General features: G+C 41.5%; 1 protein-coding gene across 6 annotated transcripts in view; it reads right to left on the bottom strand.

Annotated features, from left to right (window-relative positions):
- The window catches only part of EPG5 (ectopic P-granules 5 autophagy tethering factor), a 115,630-nt gene extending 100,085 nt beyond the window's left edge, over positions 1-15,545 (bottom strand). For 3 of the 6 annotated variants that reach the window (XM_057504145.1, XM_036918695.2, XM_036918694.2), the window contains exons 1-2: positions 15,399-15,545; positions 4,105-5,049 (exon numbers count right to left, since the gene is read on the bottom strand). In XM_057504145.1, the coding sequence (XP_057360128.1) occupies positions 4,105-5,049; positions 15,399-15,461 (1,008 nt within the window). In that variant the 5' untranslated portion in view covers positions 15,462-15,545. The other 3 variants (XM_057504146.1, XM_036918696.2, XM_057504147.1) reach the window with 3 other exon arrangements.
- Between the last annotated feature and the right edge of the window lie 8,858 nt (positions 15,546-24,403).

The following is a 24,403-nucleotide window of genomic DNA, read 5'->3' on the forward strand; positions in this document are numbered from 1 at the left end:
GAAGTCAATGCAATATCCCCACAACTTCAAGGGACCTCAAAATACTGCTGTACCTTCTCTTATCATTCTTTGTGATTCTGCCCAAAAGAAACCCCTCTCCTTTACAATACTGACACCTCCAACTGTGCTCGATTCTACCCTCTTTTTGTGCTCTTGATTCTACCCTCTTTTTTCAATAGTTTCAAATGCTGCCCTCTCCAGACTCTTTTTTGTCTACAAAGAGAAACAGGTCCCCCAATGAACAAGGACTAAGGAGGAGGGAAATCATGTTTTGCCTTGATATCTCGTCCAGCTTCCCTTCACTGCCAAATTGTTAAGAGTGGTCTTTTCCTTCTTGTCATCTCCTCCAGGACACTCTGAAATGGCTTTCCTGGTGGTCACCTTGGCTTACCTAGGATCACATCTCATTGCCTACCCTCTTTCCTCACCATCTCTCATCCTTGTTCTATGGATCATCCTGTCCTTGATACTCGCTACCCATTGGATGTTCCTAGCTTTATATGCAAGGTCACAAATGAAAATGATCCACAGGCTGAATGTGATCTGGAAATATGACTTGCTTGGCCTCTACTGTGTACGTGTGTGTGTGTGTGTGTGTGTGTGTGTGTGTGTGTGTGTGTGTGTGTGTGTGTGTGTGTGTGTGTGTGTGTGTGTGTGTGTGTGTATGTGTATATTTAGTTCTACATTTACAATTCAGGATCCCTCACATAAAAATTCAGACTTCTTCTAGTTCCAACATCAACATACTCTGGAAGAGTCATTCCAGAAGATGATCATCAAAAAACTTCAACAAAGATACTGGCGCTGTTGCAGTTGTAGCTGCATTCATCCCACTGGTTCCTGGAATAGCCATTGGAATGAAGAAGGAGATATCTAAGCTGGCCTGTGCATACAGTAAAACAACAAATTTGACTGGATCTACACTGTTGGAACTCAACCAAGAATTAGGAGAAGTGCAAGTCGCAGTGCTCCAAAATCTTGAGACTACAGACTATCTACTGTTAAAAGAACATATGGGATGTGAACAGTTCCCAGGAATGTGTTGTTTTAATTTGTCTGATTTTTTTCAAACTATTCAAATTCAGTTAGACAATATCCATCATATCATAGATAAGTTTTCACAAATGCTTAGGGTGCCTAACTGGTTTTCTTGGTTTCACTGGAGATGGCTAGTAATTGTAGGTCTGCTTTGGTTATGTAACTGTATTCCTATTATGTTAATGTGTGTGCGCAATTTAATTAGTAGTTTAAAACCTATACATGCTTAAGTTACTCTACAAGAAGATATGTCAAAGAAATAATCAATCTTCCCATGTTTTCTTCCGTCTGCTACTTCTATAGCTTTTCTTCTTCCTTCCTAATTACAACCCTTAAATAGAATTCGTGCCTCAGATTGAATTTACCAAGTATCATAATTCTTCCAAGTGGTAAAGATACCTCAAGACAAATGCTGGGCATAAAAGCCACAGGGCATAAATCTGCAAAGAAGTAAAAAGCTAACCTTTTCAAACAATAAGGCTTCTCTCTCACTTACCAACTTTACATTTCCCTGTATGGCCCCGGAAGATGGCTGGTTAGCCAGAGACGGGTAAGATTCCTCAAGGGAGGAACAACCTAAGACAGGCACAGTCGCAGGGGGGCCATCAGGTGAGAAATCGGGGATCAACAGAGGTGAGGCTTAGAACCTCACACCCCCTGTTTTGAGAGAAATCTTCTGCATCCGTGGATGTTTTGTTGCCCTTGTCTACCTTGGACTAATACTTAGTCTATAGGCACACACTTGATCATCTACATTTGCTTTCTTATAGCACTAAACTATGTTTTCTACCTTTATCTTGTATCTACCTACCACTTCAGCATTTTATTAAAAAATAATAATAATAATAATAATAAGGGAGAAATGTGGGATTCACATATAAATCGAGTATAAAATCAAACAAATATTCATATTTGACCTGATTGTTTAGAGTTCATAATGCGTGATCAAAACCGAAAGTTTCTGTGATGACTGCCCTTGTACTGTTCACCATGTAAGAACTTATTCACTATGTAAGAATTTGTTCACCATGTAAGAACTTGTTTGTTATGCTTCAGAAGATCAGAGACTGATGAGAATTAGGCTTGGGGTGGATTAATGATTGTGCATTGAGTCCCCTATACAGAATTTTATTGTTGTTAACAACCATTTGATCAATAAATATGAGAGATGCCCTCTCAAAAACAAAAAAACAAACAAAAAAGTTCTTCAAAAGAAAAAAAAAATATTCAGACTTCTGTTGCTTTCCTATACACTAATGATGAACTAGCAGAAAGAGAAATCAAGAAAACAATTCCATTCACAATTGCATCAAAAAGAATAAAATACCTAGGAATAAACCTAACCAAGGAAGTGAAAGACCTATACCCTGAAAACTACAAGACACTCTTAAGAGAAATTAAAGAGGACACTAACAAATGGAAACTCATCCCATGCTCTTGGCTAGGAAAATTAGTATTGCCAAAATGGCCATCCTGCCTAAAGCAATCTACAGATTCAATGAAATCCCTACCAATATACTGATAGAATTCTTCAATGAACTAGAGCAAATTGTTCTAAAATTCGTATGGAACCACAAAAGACCCTGAAGAGGCAAAGCAATCTTGAGAAGGAAGAATAAAGCAGGGGGATCTCGCTTCCCAACTTCAAGCTCTACTACAAAGCCACAGTAATCAAGACAATTTGGTACTGGCACAAGAGCAGACCCACAGACCAGTGGAACAGAACAGACAGTCCAGATATTAACCCAAACACACACAGTCAATTAATACACAATAAAGGAGCCATGGATATACAATAGGGAAATGAGAGCCTCTTCAACAACTGGTGTTGGCAAAACTGGACAGCTACATGTAAGAGAATGAAACTGGATTATTGTCTAACCCCATACACAAAAGTAAACTCAAAATCGATCAAAAACCTGTGAATGTAAGTCATGAAACTATGTGCAACACAGAGAAGACAAGTAGTGATTTTACAGCATCTCACTACACTGATGGACAGTGACTAATGGGGTATGTGGGGGGGACTTGGTGAAGGGGGGTGTCTAGTAAACATAATGTTCCTCATGTAATTATAGATTAATGATATCAAAATTAAAAATATTTAAAAAATTAAAAAGACATATGCACCCCTATGTTTATCGCAGCACTATTTACAATAGCCAAGAAATGGAAGCAACCTAAGTGTCCATCAGTAGATGAATGGATAAAGAAGATGTGGTACATATACACAATGGAATATTACTCAGCCATAAGAAGAAAACAAATCCTACCATTTGCAACAACAAGGTTGGAGCTAGAGTGTATTATGCTCAGTGAAATAAGCCAGGCAGAGAAAGACAAGTATCAAATGATTTCACTCATCTGTGGAGTATAAGAACAAAGAAAAAACTGAAGGAACAAAACAGCAGCAGACTCACAGAACCTAAGAATGGACTAAAAGTTACCAAAGGGAAAGGGACTGGGGAGGATGGGTGGGAAGGGAGGGATAAGGGGGAAAAGGGGGCATTATGATTAGCACACATAATGTAGGGTGGGGGCACGGGGAAGGCAGTATAGCACAGAGGAGACAAGTAGTGACTCTATAGCATCCTACTATGCTGATGGACAGTGACTGTAATGGGGTAAATGGTGGGGACTTCATAATGGGGGGAGTCTAGTAACCATAATGTTGCTCATGTACTGTACATTAATGATACCAAAATTAAAAAAAAAATTTTTAATTCAGATTTCTAACTTCTCTGGAAAAAATCAAAACATGTGTCAATGCTGGACCAACACAACCTCACAGCAAGAATCAGCTGGAACTCGAGAGCAGCTGCCCCTACTGGATAAGGAGGAGCTTACCCAGTGACCACCATCCCACTTAGCCTACTTCACTTATTCTGGTTACCTGCTTGGCCCCAAATTTGACTGCTGATTCCTGTACTGGTTTATTCTGGGCTAACAGGCTTGGTGTGGTTATAAGAAGCAGATTCCAGACCTGGGAGGCATCATGGGGAACAGCTGCTCAACTGCAAATCCCCCAGGTTCCTGAAAGCTTTACAGAACACTAATCAAAAATACCTGTACAGATAACTGTTCTTCCTTAAAGTGCCAGAGTCGACTTTTAGCATTTTGGCAATCAGATGCCAGAGCAAACAGCTCGGCTTCGGCAAGCAGCAGTTGCTGCCTACATCGTGAGTAGTTCAAAAGCAACTCATAAAATTCATGCCTGTCCTGATGAGCCATGCTATCAAATTCTTCTAAATATGACTCAACATTTTCCAGCCATGAACCAGGCTCAAAGATTTTTAGCTGTTCTTTTGTAAATGCTACTAGCTCTGGTTGAGATGGGAGCTCCGGGTAGAGTCGCTCATTATGAAGCAAAGGTCTCACTGCCACCAAAGCTGGTACTTCTCCAGCAATTTCAGCTGGCAACTGGGGATACAGTTTTTTCACTCTAGGTAGCTGAAAAATGTCTTTGGCTTCACAAGAACTCTGCAAGCCCACATTTTGTAGCACCTCTGAAGAAAGGTCCAAGGCTTGTTTGCCTTCTTTCCTATCCTGAGTTTCTATGACCTGCAAATTTTCCATTTCTTGCTGAGTATAAGAAAAATTCAATTTCAGTGAGCTTTCAGAAAGTCCACATTTTGCCAATTTATCTTCCTCAACTTCTGTAAAGTTCTTGAGGGTTTCTACTTGGGTTCCAACACTGTCTCCAGGGCCGGCCTTGGGCTTGAATGCATTGTTCCCAGCACAGGCTCTGACCTCCTCTCCTTCCTTTAGGGTCTCTGGGGCACTTGTCAGAGACTCTTCTTTGCTTATAGTTAAGGAGGTGAGTAGTACATCAAACATTTCATGCTCATTTGGTCCACTGGCATCATTCTGTAGCTGGGAGTCAGTTAACACCTTCAGACTGTCTCTTTTGAATTCACATGCCAGAGGAGGGAATTCCAGCTCTCTGGAGGTTTCTGGAAGGGAGCCTTCAATGGACTCTTCCCTCTGAAGGGTTTCATATTTCTTCTTTTCCTAAAAACAAGATTTATAATGTGAAATAATTTACAATATCGTAACTGATGTTTTCAACATGAGAAATTTTTTAATTGTACACACAATCTAAATTTTGTCATTTGACAAATGGAATCCAAATTCACTTCACAAGCAATGTTTCATATTTCATATTACTCAATTTTGAGTATGTTGAATTTGAGTAATTCACAAGTCTCGTCCCAACAAAGGAAGACATCAGAAGAAGCAGCAAATTGTTACTGAAAAACAGAGGAGGTAAGTCTCACCTCCTGCTAGAGGTCCATTTTGCTAGAGGTCAAGTGAAACAGAGCAATCTTCAGCTATCAGAAGCCTCAACAGTTCTCTCTTCATTTACACAAACATACGCAAAACTCAGGCAGAAAAAATCAGAACTCTTCCCTACAGAAGAATTCCAATTAATAAATGTAGATGGAATGAGAAACAGAAAATCACCTTTAAAACACCATGGTAATAACTGCCACAGGCAAGATCTACTGCTGGGTGCTAAACCGAGTGAAAATGTAAGCAGAAACAGAGTATTCACATAGTCTCAAAGCATCTCCTAAATATTTAATAATTACAAAGAGAAGTTTCAGGGGAGAATCCTAGAAGACAACACCTTAATCAGGTGATCAAGGTTAATGTCACCAGTAACAAGGACATCTCCATTCGATGTTCTGAGATGTTCACCACCTACTTTGGTATCCTTTGCAATAATGTATAATCTCCCTCTCATCATAAGAAAACACCAGGCAAAAATCCAAGTAAGGGACAGTCTACAAAATACCTGAAGTGCCACGGTCCCCAAAGAAAAGACAGACAAAGGGGCTATCAAGAGATTGTAGGAAACTCTGCAGACATGACAACTAAATGCAATGTAGGATCCTGGGTTGGCTCCTGGAACAGAAGGACATGGGAAAACTGCTGAAATCCAAGTAGGTTCTCTCTTTTAGTTAACAGCATTATACCAACATTAATCTCTTGGTTGTGATAAATGTTCTACACCATAAAATTTATGGTTTTATAAGATAAGATAAGAGGATGTTGGATGAAGGGTACATGGAATTCTCTGTGTATTAGTAACTTTTCGGTAGTCCAAAATAATCTTTAAAAAAAGACCAAAAAAAAGGTTGACTCTTAAAAAAATTAAGTAAAATGAAAATGTCTATTTAAAAAAAAAATCTCAGGCACTAACACAAACTAGAAACATAGGAAAACAGAATGATGAAGAAAAAACTTACAGAACAATAATTTAAATAAAATTGTTACATTCAAACAACTAAAAAAAAAATGACTGAATCACTCAAATACTTCCCTTCCACTATGAAATTTTCAGGAAGGCAAACATGAGTTACACAAGTTATCAGTGATTTTGGATTACGCTATCCAGCAAATGTCCAGCCAAAGGAAAGCTGACGACCGAAAAAGTAAGATATTTATTTGTATGTACTTAATGTTAGTTAAGAAAAGACGAATATTTTTGAAATGGCATTTAAAGTCAGCTTGCTGGTAATGAATATGGCTACCAAACATTTACAAATGGTAGTGATTTAAGAAGCAATGTACCTTTCCAAAATTACCTTTATCCATACTGTGGACTATGGAAATTAAACTCGGAGTTTAGCTACACAGCTCATATCAACGAGTGTGCTAAACTGCCTAAAATCATGAATAACAAGAAAGCATTACATGAGTATTTATAAGAAAATGAGAAAGTAGGTCCAACTGCACTGCAATGATGTTCAGCACACTTGATATAATAGATTTGTTGGACTGGGAGGTCAACAAGAAAATTAGAAGAGGGAAGCCAACAGTTACCAAGTAAGAGAAAAACTGATGTACTGGTCAGGGCAGGGGCCAAATTTGAGTAAGCTGAACAATCAAAAATGAAACTAAGAGAACAATTTCATTTACAAAGAACAAAGAACAAAATACTTAGGAATATCTACATCATGCTAAAAAGCTTCTCTATAGCAAAGGGCACCATCAATAGAACAAAAAGGCATCCTACAGTATGGGAGAATATATTTGTAAATGACATATCTGACAAGGGGTTAACATCCAAAATATATTAAGAACTCACATGCCTCAACACCCAAAAAGCAAATAACCCTATTAAAAAATGGGTGGAGGATAAGAACAGACACTTCTCCAAAGAAGAAATTCAGATAGCTAACAGGCACATGAAAAGATGCTCTACATTGCTAATTATCAGGGAAATACAAATTAAAACCACAATGAGATATCACCTCGCACCAGTTAGGATGGCCATCATAGAAAAGACTAGGAACAACAAATGCTGGCAAAGATGCGGAGAAATGGGAACCATCCTACACTGTTAGTGGGATGTAAAATAGTTCAACCATTGTGGAAAGCACTATGGAGGTTCCTCAAAAAACTAAAAAATAGAAATACCATTTGACTCAGGATTTCCACTCCTAGGAATTTACCCAAAGAATGCAGGAACCCAGTTTCAAAAAGACATATGCACCCCTATGTTTATCGCAGCACTATTTACAATAGCCAAGAAATGGAAGCAACCTAAGAGTCCATCAGTAGATGAGTGGATAAAGAAAGAAGATGTGGTACATATACACAATGGAATATTATTCAGCCATAAGAAGAAAACGAATCCTATCATTTGCAACAACATGGATAGAGCTAGAGGGTATTATGCTCAGTGAAATAAGCCAGGCGGAGAAAGACAAGTACCAAATGATTTCACTCATCTGTGGAGCATAAGAACAAAGCAATAATTGAAGGAACAAAACAGCAGCAGACTCACAGAACCCGAGAATTAACTAACAGTTGCCAAAGGGAAAGGGACTGGGGAGGGTGGGTAGGGAAGGAGGGAGAAAAGGAAGAAGGGACATTACGATAGCACACATAACGTTGGGGGGGAGGGGGCACGGGGAAGGCAGTATAGCACAGAGAAGACAAGTAGTGACTCTATAGCATCTTATTACCCTGATGTGACTGTAATGGGGTATGTGGTGGGGACTTGATAATGGGAGGAATCTAGTAACCACAATGTTGCTCATGTGAATGTATATTAATGATACCAAAAAAAATACTTAGGAATAAATTTAACAAAAGAAATGTAAAACTTATACTGGAAGTTACAAAATATTATTAAAAGAATTTAAAGGCTTACTAAATAGAAACACGTCCCATATGCATGAATCAGATCACAATACTGTTAAGATGGCACTACTCCTCAAATTGATACACAGATTCAACAGTCTCATCAAAATCCCAGCTGCCTTTTTTGTAGAAAGTGACAAGCTCAACCTTAAACTCATACAGAAATGCAAGAGACACAGAAAAGACAAAACAATCCTGAACAAGAACAAAGTTGGAGATCTCACACTCGGCAATTCCAAAACCTATTACAAAAATACAGTTATAAAGGCAGTTTGGTGCTAGCATAGGGATAGACAGATCAATGGAACAGAATTGATAATCCAAAAATACCCTTAAAATTACAGTTAACTGATTTTCGACAAGGGTGCCAAGAAAATACATGGGAAAAGAATAGTCTTCAACAAATGATGATGAACTGGATATCCAAAGAATGAAATTCGATCCTTAAATATCACATGCAAAAATTAACCCAAAAAGGATCACAGACGTAATGTTAAGAGCTAAAACTTTAAAACTCTTAGAAGAAAGCATAGCAGTAAATCTTAACAACTTTGTGTTAGGCAAAGCCTTCTTAGACATGACACCAAAAGTTCAAACAACAAACAGATAAACTGGACTTCATAAAAATTAAAAATTTTTGTGCCGACAATGAAACCATTATGAAAGTGAAAAGACAACCCCACAGAATATTTGCAAATAAGTTATAAGGGGCTTATCCAGAATTAAAGAACTCTTCTAACTCAATGATAAAATGAATAACCCAGTTTAAAAATGGCAAAAGATCTGAGTAGACATTTCTCCAAAGATATACAAATGGCACATAGAAAGATGCACATCATCATTAACCACTAGAGAAATGCAAATCAAAATCACAATGAGATACCATGTCACATCCACCAGCAGGACCATTGAAAAAAAGGTAATAAGCGATTTCAAGGATGTAGAGAAATCAGAACCTCCGTACAATGCTGGTGGCAATGTGCTATGATGCAGCCACGACGGGAAGCAGTTTGGCAGTTCCTAACTGTGATGATGGTTGCAGGACCCAGTGATCACACTAAAAACCAACAAATTACACACTCTAAACAGGTGGATTGTACAGTATGAGAATTGTATCTCAATAAGATGTTAAAAATAAAGAGATTCTTAGAATTTAATGAGTTGAATAAAAAAATTAAGTAAGTAGAGACTGGAATATGAAATAGAGGAAGAAGATTTTTATTTCTCTTTTCTTAAGCTGTAAGATCTCTGGGGTTGTTAAATACTAACTGGCAGACAAGACAGGAAGTTGGAAGCAAGCACAAGCTGGGCTCACATGACCATGGCCACCGCGAACCACCACACTCCCCCGGCCACAGGCTACCCAGAGCCTGCCTCTCCATTCAGTCCCCCAAGCAGGTGTAACCTTCTTTTGTCCCATCTTATCCCACTCCAACCTCACTTCACCACTTCCTCTCTGACTACCAGGCATGCTCCTTGCAATTTCAAATTTTTCCCCTCCACTAAACAGAACGAAGTCTCCAGCTGCTAATCCCAATTTGCCTGCCCACTTTCGGCAGATTTACCCTCCTGGGAATAACCATAGCTGTAATAAAAGGAACAGATGTGGTTAGGTAATCAATCAGTTTTTTAAAACTTCCTAGCCCTTCCCAAAACACTTAAGCCTTTCTTTAGGTTTTTATTTCCCCTGGGGGCTGAACTCAGTGCTTCTCAGGGTTTCAAAGGTGGAAACAAAAGAGACTCTATCTGTGCCTGTTAGGGAAGTTAGGTCCAAAGAGGAATGAAGTTAGGTCCAAAGAGGAATTAAGCTGGAGTTGCCCAGAGAAGGAGGTCAGAGGAGGAGAGAGAAGCCAGTGCTTTGATTCAAATGAACTAGCCTGACCAGGGAAGGCATGCTGGAGCATACTATGGACAACTGTGGGATGCACAACTGAGCTGACGGCGAAGGCCTGACCCTGCTCCGTCACAGATCCAGGGATAGGGCAGTACCTCTGGGTGCCTATATGGAAGGAGAGGGGATTTGCTGAGATCAGCACCAGTGCCACAGCCTCAGGCGCAGTGATGAGCTCCCTGTGGCTCACTTCATTTCTCCAAACAACAGAATAGGCGAGCAGGTCCTAAACGGTCCCCCAGCCTCTGCCCCACCACCAGTTCATCCCACCTTAAAACACTGCACTGCATAACACAAAACAGTCACAGCTCTTCACTCAATGACAGACTGACTCTTCACTCTAGCATCCAGTGCCTCTGATGACTCAGGGACTATCCCGCCCCAAGACAGAGCACCCCAACACTTCTGCATAGGCTTTACTCATCAGTGGGCCCTGGTCACAGGCTGCCATATATGGTTATTTGTCTTTATGTTCTGTCTCCTCCCAAATAGACCACAAGTGAACTGAAGCGAAGAACTATTATGTCTTTGGATCTAACCTGCCTCTGATTTTTGACACTGTGCTCAATAATTTCCTGAGACAATAGTGATGGCCTATAATTCACAAGAATTTGTGAGTTATCAACTATGCACTGAGCCACGTACTACTATTCTAAGATGAAGAGATTATTGAATTATCCAACAAATATTTACACTTACCATGAATGTGCCCTGGCACATTCAGAAGTTTATTTTTATATGCCTCTCGGAAAGAAGTGGGAATATCCAAAGAATTGAGAGGAAACTGAAAATCTGAATCTGTTCTTACAGTTAACATAGAAAACTTCATTTAAACATAAAGCCAGCTTTCAATTACTTTGCCTACTTTAGTTAAAATATATAGAACATACTGTGCATATAATCATTACAGCTCAGAAAATAAAATTCAAACAAAACTCCATATGTATCAAGTCATGTGTGCGAAAATTAGTATTTACATAATTTCATTTGAAGCAAAAGGCATGCTTCTTACAACTGAAAATAACCAAGAAATTAAGAAAAATCTGTATTTATTTATTATTGATCCCTATGTAAGTTACACACAGAGAACCAATTTAAAAATAATCACGAGAAAAAATAATCAAGAAATCTTACAAAAATGGAAGAATTGTAAATAACATTAGAAGAACAAACATACTTAACTGTACATTAAATATGCCCTGGAGTGTCAGTGTATGCATGGAGGGAAAACTGAAGAACATGCAACAGACTGCTCCTAACTGTTATCTCCAGGAAATGAAGTGGGGTTTCATTTCATTTCTGAGCCCTATTTATTTGTGTGTGTGAGTGTACACTCATAAGCACTTTTTGTAAGCAATGAGCTCTTTTGTAATCAGAAAAAAACTAAGTTTTTTTTTCTTTTAAGAACACTTTTATGGGATTATTTGAAAGGCAGGGTCTGTTTATCATTAAGTCTGTATCCACAGCACCGAGCACAATGCCTGGCACAGAAAAGATAAGAAGGCACTAGACACGTGGGTCCAATATCAGCTCCAGAGCTCTTGGGGCAATTTTATCAGTTCTCCTTGGGATATATAAGAGTGCTCTGCAAGTGAAAAAGCTTCGGAAGAAGGCTGGGATTGTACATTTTGCTATGAATACATCTCCTCTTGGCTGCCATTTCTTTTGTGTTGCTCTTAATCTTACTTCACATATCAGCAACATTTTGTATGTTTGATATCTTCCTTCCCTCATACACTTTTTTCGCTCAGCTTCCAGGACCCTCCACTCACAGTTAAGAGCGCTGCTGGCACCTCAAAATCCAAATCATCTTCATTAAGGATGACCTTGACTGCTTATTTAAAAGTGTTACCCTTCCCAATCTCTCACCAGTACTCCCTAACTCCTCATCCTGTTCTTGTTCTTTTTTCCAAAGCATTTATCATACTCTAACATAAAATTATATTTACTTTTATGGGGTTTTGTCTTCTCCCTCTAGAATGTAAGCTCCATTAAGACCAGGTTCTCTGTGACTGGTGAGTGTACATTCAACAAATAAATGGACTTTAGGTGACACACAGAAGATAAACACTAACAGACAGCATCTCCCAAGTTCACTTCTGTAACTACACATGGGAGGGAGGGAGGGGCTCAGTCATCTAGGGTGAGGAGCAAGATGGGATGGGGATTTAAATGTCTTCCTATCATCAGCTTCACACTTTAGGTTATCAGGTTCTGTTACCAGCTTTCTGGGCCACATCTCAGTCTGTCCTTAGCAACTATCCTACCCTCTTTCTCTAAGTAAGTTACTGGCATTCTGAATTAAGAACTTCTGAACATTCTGACTTAGAAATACTTTTCATGACTGTAAAATACACTGCTTCTGCAGACTAAATCCAAATCTAAAAATCAACTACTCTTAATCCAGAATCTATCAACAAAGCCAAGGTCTTCTGAGGTTGGGATATTTTAGCAGAAGATGATACTAAAAGAATGAAAACATTATTAGGACTATCTCTTAGGAATCAGGTGATAACTACAACCTAATAATGTGAGGTCATCTACCAGATGATTAACACTGAAGAATGTAGGTCAGCTACTGGGTAAAATCCAGAAGCCACTTAAACAATCTGAAGGCAACAGCACATGACATTCCTCACTTTCTGAACTGAGCCTTAGAACTACTTTATGGCTCCGTAAACAGGTGCCAAATTATTCCACAGATGGTAAAGGTTTCATTAATGTAGGACTTCATCATCATGGCCAAACCACAGCCAGTACTAATAAACAAATCTATTTACTCTAAAAGAATAAGTAATTTTTCTACATTGACAAATAAGAGGTGCTGTGAACTTTTTCATTTGTTTTCTCATACTAGTTGGAGGAAATTTACTAGAGTAAATTCTTTGGAGTGACAAAGCTTGGAAATTCTTCAATACTGGCATCTACTCCTTCATTCAACAAACGCTATCAAGTGTCTACAGTGGTTACTGTAGGTAACTGGGAACTGGAATACTGGGAACAAGACAGGTCCCTCCCTCCCTGAGTACAGCTAAAGGGAGAAGAGAGATATTGATAAAGTAACAAGTTAGGTGAGTGACACAAAGGGGTGCAGAGGGCCACAGAGGAGTCAGGAACATGGGGGTGCCAGGTTGGAGACAATGATGAAAGAAAGTTTCTCTAAGCAAGTATTGTTTAAGGAGATAAATCATGAATGAGCAGCGGCTAGTGAGGTGAAAAGAGGCAAGAAGTGGTGACAGGGCAGAGGAACCAACATGTGCAAAGGCCCTGAAGCAGGAAAGGACTTACATGGCTGAGAATCAGAAAAAGATGGTAGGGCAAACCCGAGACTGAGGAGAAAGACACAAGCCAGATTGTTTAGGACCCAGAGTCATGCTAAGAACTTTGGACTCCAGTTTCTGGGCAACAGGAAACCTTTGAAAGGTTTTAAGGAGAGGAGCTGACAGGTTGTTTTCTGTTTTTAAAATATCAACCCAGGTTTAATTTAGAGAAATGGGCAAGAATGAACTGAGGGGCCAGTTTAATAGAAATCCAAGAACTCTTCCTTGGAGGATCGTAGTGGTGCTTAGGATGGACAGAAACGGGCATAATCAAAAGAATATTGAGAAAATACAACTAGTAAGACTTCGTGACTTATTCGATTTGGAGAGTGAAAAAAAAGTATGTGTCAAGGATTTCCATTTTGACCAAACAGCTCTAGAATGAAGGCCTCTGCACAAATTTTAACAAATTAACAGGTTTGTGCAGGAAAGTCACCCAAAATGTGTCAACAAAATTAGTAATTAGTTTTTCATGATGGATTTTAAATCTTAAAGCTTTTTAGTTTACTCTAGAAACCCTGTTGTAAACAAAATAACTTACAGAGAATCCTTTTAACTGAATGATTTTAAGTACTTTAAAATAATTTTCTATCACTAGATAGGGACATACAGACATGAGAAATAATTATTAAGCTATCGCATTGACATTTTTGGATTTAACTTGAGTTGTCTAACTGCATGACTTTGAGCTTATCATTTAACTTCTCTAAGCCTTACCTCTATGAACTGATTTAAATTTTTAAAAACTGGAAATTAAGACTTAAGATTCTGCTCTCTACATATGACTGATGTTTACATGTCAGGCACTGCTATATCCTAGGTTCAAGGAATGTATGCATGGTTGACCAATGCCTTTTTTTTTCCTCCCTTGTCTGGACAGTTCTTTACCAACCACTACAATTCAAAATTTCTTCTCTTAAAAATGTTCATGAAATTAGGTAGCAAACTGATTTTCTCCCCAGAGTAACTCCTCACATACCTGGGTATGCTGATATGCAGAACTCCATTAAAGCCTTCTTTTAAAAAAGCGTAATGAGAGAGAGCCATGTAAATCATTTACAGTTCATTAAGTACCCTACCTTGGAATACTACTCTCCTGTCAAAACCTCGTTCCCATCAGAAAATCGTATTTGGGTGCCATTTTTGAGTTACACCTGCTCTGGAATATCACCCACTTATAGGAAAAGAAATTTCCAGTAACTGTAGTATTATCGTCCTTAATTCCCTAATGTTAAGTCCAGTTTCGGGTAAGCCAAAATTACCTAGGTCCAGCCATCCAAGGGCACCATTAAATCAGTTCACTGTAAAATGAATGTCATTTCAAAAAAAATGTAGGAGAGCAAAGAAAAAAAAAACCGTACCCAAAAATAAAACAAACCGACAAAAGAAACCCAGAAAATTCAAATCCATCCCTACTGTGTGCTTCCCGCCCTGTTTCAATCTCTGGACATTCGTGCCACATCAGAAAAGACCAGAATAATGACAAATAAACAACAGCAGCACCATTATCACTGAATTTTAAAAGCAAAAAGGCACATCACTATAGTCTGCTTTCTCGCTATCCAAAAAGCTCTGCCCAAGGACACATTCTCCGCCTGGAGGAGAGGTCTCCTCTCTTCTGACGCACGAGAGGGACTGAAATGTTCCCAGGTTATAAAAGAGAAAAAGGGCCGAAGCAAAGACGAAGCTGGGAAGGGCAAGGCTTCACGGCGGGAATCCAGACCCAGGGGGGTAAAGTCCAGAAGAAAAGGAAGAGCCCGGAAAGATCTGAGGAGGAAAAAGAAAATACGGGCTCCTGACAAAGTCTGGCAGGGGGGAGAGGAGAATAGAGAAACAGTTCTGGTGTCAAGGGACGGTGGAATCAAATCCTGGGCGGTGTGGGCAGAATATGCGGAGGACTCAGGGGATGCGTAGAGCTGCTGCTGAGGTCCAAGAGAGGAAAGGGGAGACAGCACAGTCTCCTGGGTCTTTGGAGGGTGGCAGGGGATCCTCACCTTAGTTTTGGTCCGGGAGGCCTTTGCCTTGGCCCGGCGCTGGGGTCTCACCGCCTCGGCCATAGCGCCTGCAGCGGCGCCGTCGCGGTTTGTTTATGTCAAACCCCTGCGCCTCCCACAACCTGCCTGGTACCGAACTCGTCACATGACGGGCGCTCCACCACTCCCCGGGAAGGGGCAGCAACTCCGAGCCTCTACGGGCTGCAACGTAGGACAAAGCACTCTAGGAGGCCGTTCACTGGAGGATGGTGGTCCTGCCCCCTTCGCCCAGCCCCGCCCCTGGCCTGAGGATTGACCCTCCAGGCCCCGCCCTGCGTGCCGGTTGCCTGAGGTTGTTCCGGTTACAGCTACTGCTCTAGGCCAGCAGGTCCCTTACCTCTCCCCCGTTCGGCTGAGCCGCCTGCGGACACCTCACCTTCCGTTTGCTTAAAAGAGTCTAGAGAGAGATGCTTGTCAATCTTGTTTTGAACTTTAGTTAGGCAAATCTAGTCAGTTAGCTGAACTCTGCTTTGGGCATTAGGGAAGAACCTTGATACCGATGGAGATAGGCATTTCAGTTTCCTTTTTTGTAAAGGGGAATGTAGGGACCGAGGCCAAGCTGCCCCAAGATGTACCACTGTGACCTGCAGATTATTTTGAGTTGAAAAGCCAGCAAGGCCCAAAAGACTCAGGAGGATCCTTTGACCTTCCCCCACCTCCCACCCCCACTGCGTAAAAATAATTTAGACAGGAACTACTCCAGGAGAAGAGCTGTCACCACAAACAGCTATACTATAATGTGAACTAGGTGTGGTGGACAGGGAATCGGTTAAAGTTTCTGTGCTCCCTAGTTTCTGTGCTGCCCCACCAAGTGTTTTATCACACATTTTTACTCTTCACATTCCTGTGAATCACTTCCCTTTTTCTTTGAAGTCTCAGACCCCTAGCCTTTCTCCTTAATTCAGGATGATACGCATACCTCATTCTCCTCGACCGTCTTTGGAACCCATGTCTAGGCTTCCCCATAGGTAGGTAATTACATTTTGTTTTTTTCTCCTGTTAATCTGTCTTATGTCAATTTGATTCTTAAGCCAGCTAGAAGAACCTCCAAGGGTAGAGGAAATATCTTCCTCCCCAGCAGGAATGATGATATTGCCTTATCCAGTGTAGTAAAGATTAGATAAGCCAATCATGAAAAGTACTTCATAGTGTTGTCAACAATCCAAACCGTGGAGATCTCCCTGCGCACTAGGTGAGACCACAACCAGTGGGAGGGTTCTTGACTGATCAAAAAAGAATTCATGACCAGGTACAAGAAAAGAGCAGTTCAAAAAAGCAGAGTACACACTAGAAGGGAGTACAGGCATCCTCCAGAGATGAACAGCATGGTGGGTATTGGGTTGGGTGGTCTTATAGCTGGAGTTTAAGATGGGATGGAATATTGATCAGGTTAGGTGGGGTTTTCTCAGAGTAGAGAGGGGATTACTGGGAAAACAGGGTGACACCCTCTTTTTTTCCTTAGATGGTCTTCCTCAGAACTGTCATGCTGCCAAGGGGCATGACTTTTAGTAAGCTAATGAGTATATAATGTACTTAGAAGTGAAGTCGGGGGCAATTACTCCTCCATGTTGGAATTAGTTTTGGCAGGCCTGATATCTATACCTATATATCTATATATATCATCTTTACATCCCACAACAACAGTTCAGACAGGATGTTTAGAATATAAACAAGCATCTAATTGAATGTAAATACTGGCAAAATTCCCCAACCCTCTCCCTGCTCATGGCTGGCTATCCACCTACTGTAACAGTAGTGACAAGCATGTTAGTAAATGGTAGTTTTTGTCATTGCTATACATATCCCAGGCAGGAAAGAGATGTCTGAGTTGAAATGGACAGACAAAAAAGAAATGACATGTAAGACCCATAAAAGTATTCTTAGTATAGATTTTATATACCTTGCTTCATTTAAAAATTCCAGATGTGAAAAACTTGGCCCAACAACCTTTCCCAGCTCTTCAGTTTCTTTTACCCAAAGCCTTTAGTGCCTCTTAAAATATCATTTCTTTTTATGTCTGGCATCTCACCTAGAATGTAAGATCCTCAAGGGCAGGGTTCCTTGTATTGTTCCCTTATGTATCCCAAGGGCCTCTAGAAAACTGGCCAGCGCATAGTAGATGCTCAATAGATAAGAGGTGAATGGAACAAATGAATATGAGTGGTTTTGTCTGCTTATGGGTGTAACCCAGGGGTGGGGTGGGGGACATGGGGGTGGATATTTTCCCAGCCCAGGGAAAAATACCTTTGAAATTGAAATCAGTCAAAGGGAGAAATAAAGTGGGAGAAAACCATTTATTGCTTACAAATAGTCATCCACTTCTGCTCACCTGTGTCTCTCATGACCCAGTTGCAAAAGGGGACCCCACCCAACCTCTCTGGTCCAGATATGCCCTTGCTCTTCCTTGTAATTAGCTATTGATATGAAGATGGCCTACTTTTCTCCACCTCTTGGAAATACCTATTGATGTGGAGATGCACTAAGCCCAGGTGAAAGATTCTGGAAATATTTCAATTTTACCCACAGTGGGTTAAGATAGTTGAGATGGCTTGTATGGGGGGGAATAAAACAACCCATCCACTGGTAGCATACACTAGAAAGCAAAACCCAGGAATATGGCATGAGAAATGGAAAGGATTTCAGATGTGCAGTCTGCACAGTGTCTTGTTTATGAGTTAGTTGATCATATAAAATACAGTCCTGTTAGGCAGAAAGACAGACATGAGCAGGATGAAAAGATGGGGGACCCACCAAGACCTCAGGTAGTTAATCAGATAAAGCCAGAGAGCCAGAGATAAGTCAGAGAGTTAATTAAATGAAGCCACAGGGACCAAGAGTGAATTGAAGGACACAGACACTCTCCAGATAAAAAAAACCTCAGAGTACAGGCACTCCTCAGATCAAAATGTCAGAGTGCAGCCCATGTCTTCAATCCTCCAATCAGATAAAGCCCCCAAGGCCAAAAAACATCAATCAAGGACTTCTTTGCTCTGTCAAAAACCCCATAAAAGAAGCTTTGCAGTAAGCAGCCTGCCTTTGTCTACCTTGATTCTGGCCCACTCCTCTCTTGGAATGTATTCAAATAAAACTTTCATTCTGCTTCACTACTGTGTCTCTGCCTTTCAATTCTTTGTTGTGGCATGGATAAGAACCAAGGAGAATGAGCTCAACCTATAACCATTTCATGTACTTTGATCTCAAATCCTCAAGAAAAAACATTTTCAAGCTACTCAAATGTTCATGCAAACTGTAAATGAAGCAAGCAAGAAGACAACAGCATTTCTGAGAGAGAAAGAATTAATTATCAATTAATCTGGATTTGGGAAGGAGGAGATAGTATTAAATTTTATATTCCTCTCTCAATGGGCAATACTGACAGATATGTAGGAGAGCAGATTCTGATAAGAATTTTCACCCTTTGCTGACTTCTGCCAGTTTTTCCAGGATCCCCTATGCAGGCTCTGGTATCTACCAGCATTTTCCCTTGACTGTTTAAGGAAATAAATAGCAATTTACCAGAAACTCCCTCAGTTTCATCAACTCTGGGAGCGGCTCACATGGGGATGTTTGTAAGGCCATTAACTTGGCAGACTTCTGTTTAGTTAGGGTCATGGTTGGGAAAACAATTCACTGAGGATCACTAGAATGAGTTCTCAAAGGAGGACAGAGAAGCAGTAGGAATTTAAATGTCTGTCTTATAGTCTTGTTTTAGGAACCTTTTTTCTCTTTAATTTTTCAGTAGCCTTTTGCAACGAATCAATGAAACACAGAAGTTTGAAGCTTTTGGACATTTCTGCATGATGATTAAATAGGTGTCTGTGGATAAAATGAGAGTTCCTGTGGCCAGGATTCTCACCTGGCCATGGTTGACTAGCTCACTGCACACCTGTGGGCAGTACATGGCTATTGACTATATATAAAGAGCTCCGCCCAGTGCTCTGGGTGCAACACAGTGTTAGGGCTGCAAGGCTGCAGGAGAGCAGAGCAGAGGCTGGAGTGGTGGCAGCGCTGAGGACAGAGGCCCAGAGGATGGCTGTGTGGGACAACTGTGCAGAGAGGCCCAGAGGACGGCTGTGCAGGACAGCTGTGCAGACAGCAGGGCCCAGAGGACGGCTGTGAGGACAGAGGGGCCCAGAAGCAGAGACCAGCTTGCTGCATGCAGACTTGCTCTGAGTGAATGGGGTTCTAGTGACTGACCTGCCACCTGGAAATAAAGTTGGGCATAACCCTTTCACCCCAAGAACGTTTTGCTGTCAATTTCTTTGGTCACACTGAATCCATAGCAAACTTGCCTGGAGCTGAAACTCATTGGCAAGACAATTGGCGTAGTTGGTAGGATTCATTGTTGACCAAGGAAAAAGACAAGCTGCCCTTATGGGAGGGGTGCTTTAGCGGGCTGCCCCTGTGAATGGGGAAACAGTGGATTGTCCCTATGGATAAAATGAGAATTCCTGTGGCCAGGATTCTCACCTGGCCATGGTTGACTAACTCACTGCACACCTGAGGGCAATACATGGCTGTTGACTCTATAAAAAGAGCTCCACCCAGTGCTCTGGGCACGACACCGTGGCAGGGCTGCAAGGCTGCAGGAAAGCAGAGCAGAGGCTGGAGTGGTGGCAGTGCCAAGGACAGAGGCCCAGGGACAGCTGTGCAGGATGACTGTTCAGAGAGGCTCAGAGGATGGCTGTGCAGACAGAGGGGCCCAGAGGCAGAGACCGGCTTGCTGACTGCAGACTCACTCTGAGTGAATGGGATTCTAGTGATTGATCTGCCACCTGGAAATAAAGTTGGGTTTAACCCTTTCACCCCAAGAACGTTTCGCTGTTATTTTCTTTGGTCACACTGAATCCATAGTGAACTTGCCCCGGGGTTGAAACCCATTGGCAAGACAGTCCCCCAGTGGGTATGTGGTCTGAGGTGGCTTGCCTCCTAGAGGACTGGGCCCCACCCCAGGACTGGAGGCAAGTGGAGGTGACACCTGAGGCAGTAGGGGTGGCTCTTGGTATAGTAAGCAGATCCTTTGAGAAGCAGAGTGCCCGGGAGGCAGCAGGGACTGTGGGTTGGCTACTTCTCACAGTATTAAAAAAGTCTACAGAGGAGACCCAAGAAATGGCAGCATGAGAACGTGAGCTGCAAACTTCTGTGGATTCCCTGAGGAAGGAGATGGCATTGATGCAGAAGGAGGCAGCACGGGAGCGCCGGCAGCAAGGTGCCATTGGAGACGAGATGGCAGCGCTGCCAGGTGTTCTAAAGGAGGAAGAGGCCATCAAGGAAAAAGATGACCTCCTGAGGGAAGCACAGGCAGAGGTAGCATGAGAACGTCAGCTGAGAAGCATTGAGCTTCAGAAGGTAAGAGACCTTCTGAAGACTGAGCTGGCATTGTTGTGAGGCACTGTAGCAGAGGAGGCGCTTGGGGGAGTGGAGAGAAAGGTGCCATCAGCCCCAGAAATGGAGGAGCTGGAGAAAGACGAAGGGGTGGTGCCTGAGGCACTGGCCCCTCCTATATTGAAAGCATGCCCAGTGGTTGTAAAGAAAACAAAGACCCAGCAGCTGAAAGTTCCCCAAGGAGAGGAGCAGCCCCCTCCCCAGGTCGGGGAGCACTCTATGGTCCACCTCTATACTCAGGCTGAGCCAGTGGCTGTGGGACTTAGGGGGTGGATGGAATTGTTCTGTCAGGATCAGAGATGGGAAAGCTGGCTTCCCTGACAGTGCAGCCCGCCTTGAGGCAGTGATTACAAAATGCAAGGTGGCACATACAGTAGCTGAAGCAATGAGAACCTGGAAAGAAATAAGACTTGTTACTCACAGGAGGAATTTGAGGGGCCTCATGAGGGTTATGAGGACCCAGATGTGGGTTGATTTGATATGGGCTGGAGTAGATGGAAGGAAATTAGACGGGAAGCTAAACAGGATCTTACTGGAGCTATGGCAACAACTGGAACCAGACCAGCAGTTCCAGCCATTAAGACCAAAGAGGCAGAGGTCAGAGACAGAGCCACGAGTCTGGCCTGTGTGTCTGCAAGACTTTTTGTTGGAGAGGCTGGAGAACAATGTTCGAGCTTCCCTGCACAGGAAGGGGAGGAGTTTGGAAGGGAGGGTGGGGCGGGAGAAGGGGATTAAGGGGGCCTATAATTCGCAGTCACAACATAGACATCACTGGGACAGTGATACACCATGGAGAATACAATTAACGATTATAATACCTTACTTCGTTGAAAGACAGTGACTGCAATGGAGGGGGTGATGACTTGGTAATATGGGTGAATGTTTAACCACTGTTTTGTGTATGTGAAACCATCATAAGATCGTATATCAATGATACTTTAATTTAAAAAAAAGGTGCCTCAGTCTGAAATTTCTGATCAGATAGTTTCATTTTTAATTTAAAAAATATATGTATCAAATTTCCCTCCAATGGATAATATTAATTTTCACTGCAGCTTTCAGAATTAAAAAATTTTTAATCTCATGAGAAAAATTCCAATCAATTAAAAAACAGGAAACGGACATTCATAAAAGGAGCATAATTCGCATTTGATGGCATTCCAAGTTTTGGTATGACCATGATTCCTAAGTCATTCAGCATCTACAATAGCTTGTCATGAACAGGGGTTCAGAGACAGTGGCTGCACTCAGGAATGTAAACCTTTCTTTACACCTTTCCAGATTAGATTTGAGTCTTTGTTGCCATCTGGTGGTGAGACCTCCTCCTACAACAATTTCTGAGAAGTCATTCATTCTACAATTAATCACTTCCTGTACATCACTCTGTACAAGGCATTAATGATTTCATCATGCATGATAACTAAATGTGTTTTTTAAATTATAAAGATAAAGAAATGTTACCTCTAAATTATTTCAGTTTCTTGATACAATTAGCAGGAAGTGCAAGTACATACCAAAAATACCCAGCCTACATTTTTTTTTAACTCTTGTATAGATGAGGTCTCTTCTATTAACAAACTTTTGTTTCCAAGGAAAGCAAAACATATAAAACTTGCCTTTTTTCTATTTCCCCTCTTAAACTTCCCCACTTAAAACAATTATACTGGTCATAGAAACAGTTCGTTAATGCACCCCCAAAGCATCAGGTGCTGCTGCTGTCACACTCATACCCTCTCGGCACCTATCATTTCTGACTATGCAGACCCAAATTCCAATTATCAGCTCCTTGCCTCAGGGCTCCCTCAGCCACATGTATGACAGGCTGAAGGTGCCAGGGAAATAATATACCCAACCAGTGACAGAAGTTGGCATAAAAATACAGTTATGGGTTGAATTGTGTCCCCCCCAAATTCATATATTGGAGTCCTAACCCCAAGTACTTCAGAATGACCTTTTTTGAAGATAGGATCTTTACAGAGAAAAATCAAGTTAAAATTAGGTCATAAGGGTGGGCCCTATTCCAATATGTCTGGATCCTTATTAAAAAAGGGGGAATTTGGAGACAGAGACACCATGGAAGGAAGACGGCCATCTACAAGGTAAGGAGAAAGGCCTGGAACAGATCCTTCCAACACAAAAGGAATCAACCCTGCCAACATCTTGATTTGGGACTTTGGGCCATCACAATTGTGAAACAAGAAATCTTTTGTTTAAGCTACTCAATTTGTAATACCTTATCACAGTCACGCTAGCAAATTAATACAATAAAAGCACCCTCAGCCCCTGGGTGAAATAACTCTGAGGTATGTGCTCTGTGCTGTTTCCCAGGGTCACCAGAGGGATTCAGTCACAGTTGCCCACAGTGGCAGCATCCTTGATAACACACTCTATTCACTTCCTTCTCTTTCCTCTTTCAGTTCCTATTTTACTACTGGTGTTTTCTGGGTTCATCTTGTAAATAAACTATTGAACTTAAAGCTTTGCCTCCAGGCCTCCTTCTGGAGGAACCCAAACTAAGACAGTATCAGAAATGGTAGTCAGATGTCAGGATGGAATTCTGGAATTAAATCTCCTCCCAGCCAGATGGCAACAAGGATCTCACTGCTCACAGAAATGGAATGGTGATACCTCTGAAGCATCACAGCTCTCAGAGGCCTCTTCTGTGGTGAAGTAAGTGATTCAAGGGGAAGGGCTTATGCAACATTGCTGGCATTTTAGAGACATGGGTTCAAAATAGTTACAAGAACCATAGGACAGGTCAGTTGTTGGCTTTTGGGGTACCAAGGAAAATAACAAGCTCAGCTCACTGGGGACTAGCAAGAAGGCCAGAAAGCCTTTATGGTAGCATTTAAAGGCATGCATTTTTTTTTTGGTATCATTAATCTACAATTACATGAAGAACATTATGTTTACTAGGCTCCCCCTTTAGCCAAGTCCCCCCCACATACCCCTTCACAGTCACTGTCCATCAAGGTAGTAAGATGCTGTAAAATCATTACTTGTCTTCTCTGTGTTGTAGAGCCCGCCCCGTACCCCCTCCACATTATACAAAAAGGCATGCATTTTGTAAAATTATATAAAACTACTGAACTCTTTTAGCTTTTTTCAGACCCCAGAGTCAGGCAGGCACATCATCAATCCATCCTACAGTGAAAAGATGTGTTCTGGAACAGGCAGTACAAATCCAGAAAACGGAATGCAGCACACAAACAGCAGTGTGGATGCTGCCAGCACCTTCCTCTGCTGTACCTGTGCCTCCCCTTCAGCTTCTCCCTGTGGCATCATAGGAGGTTTCCTTCAACCCAGTCAATGGAGAAGAGCAACACAAGTCATGCCTGGTTCCAGAATAGGTCAGCTCTGCCTGTCAACAGTAGTTAGTCTGTATGTGGACTGCTGTCATGCTATGCCCCACCCAGGAGTGCCTGAAGAATAGTGGTGAGGAGAAGTACTCCCTATGGCAGAGCATCAGGTCACACAGCTGGCCATTAACCTGGTGTAAGGGCACATAAGTATATACATAGATCCTGGGACATGGCGTATGACATGACTGGCTGATCAGGGAACAAGATTAGAAGACTGAA

This window comes from Manis pentadactyla, chromosome 6 (genome assembly GCF_030020395.1).
Source record: "Manis pentadactyla isolate mManPen7 chromosome 6, mManPen7.hap1, whole genome shotgun sequence".
In the NCBI taxonomy this organism is placed as follows: Eukaryota; Metazoa; Chordata; class Mammalia; order Pholidota; family Manidae; genus Manis; species Manis pentadactyla.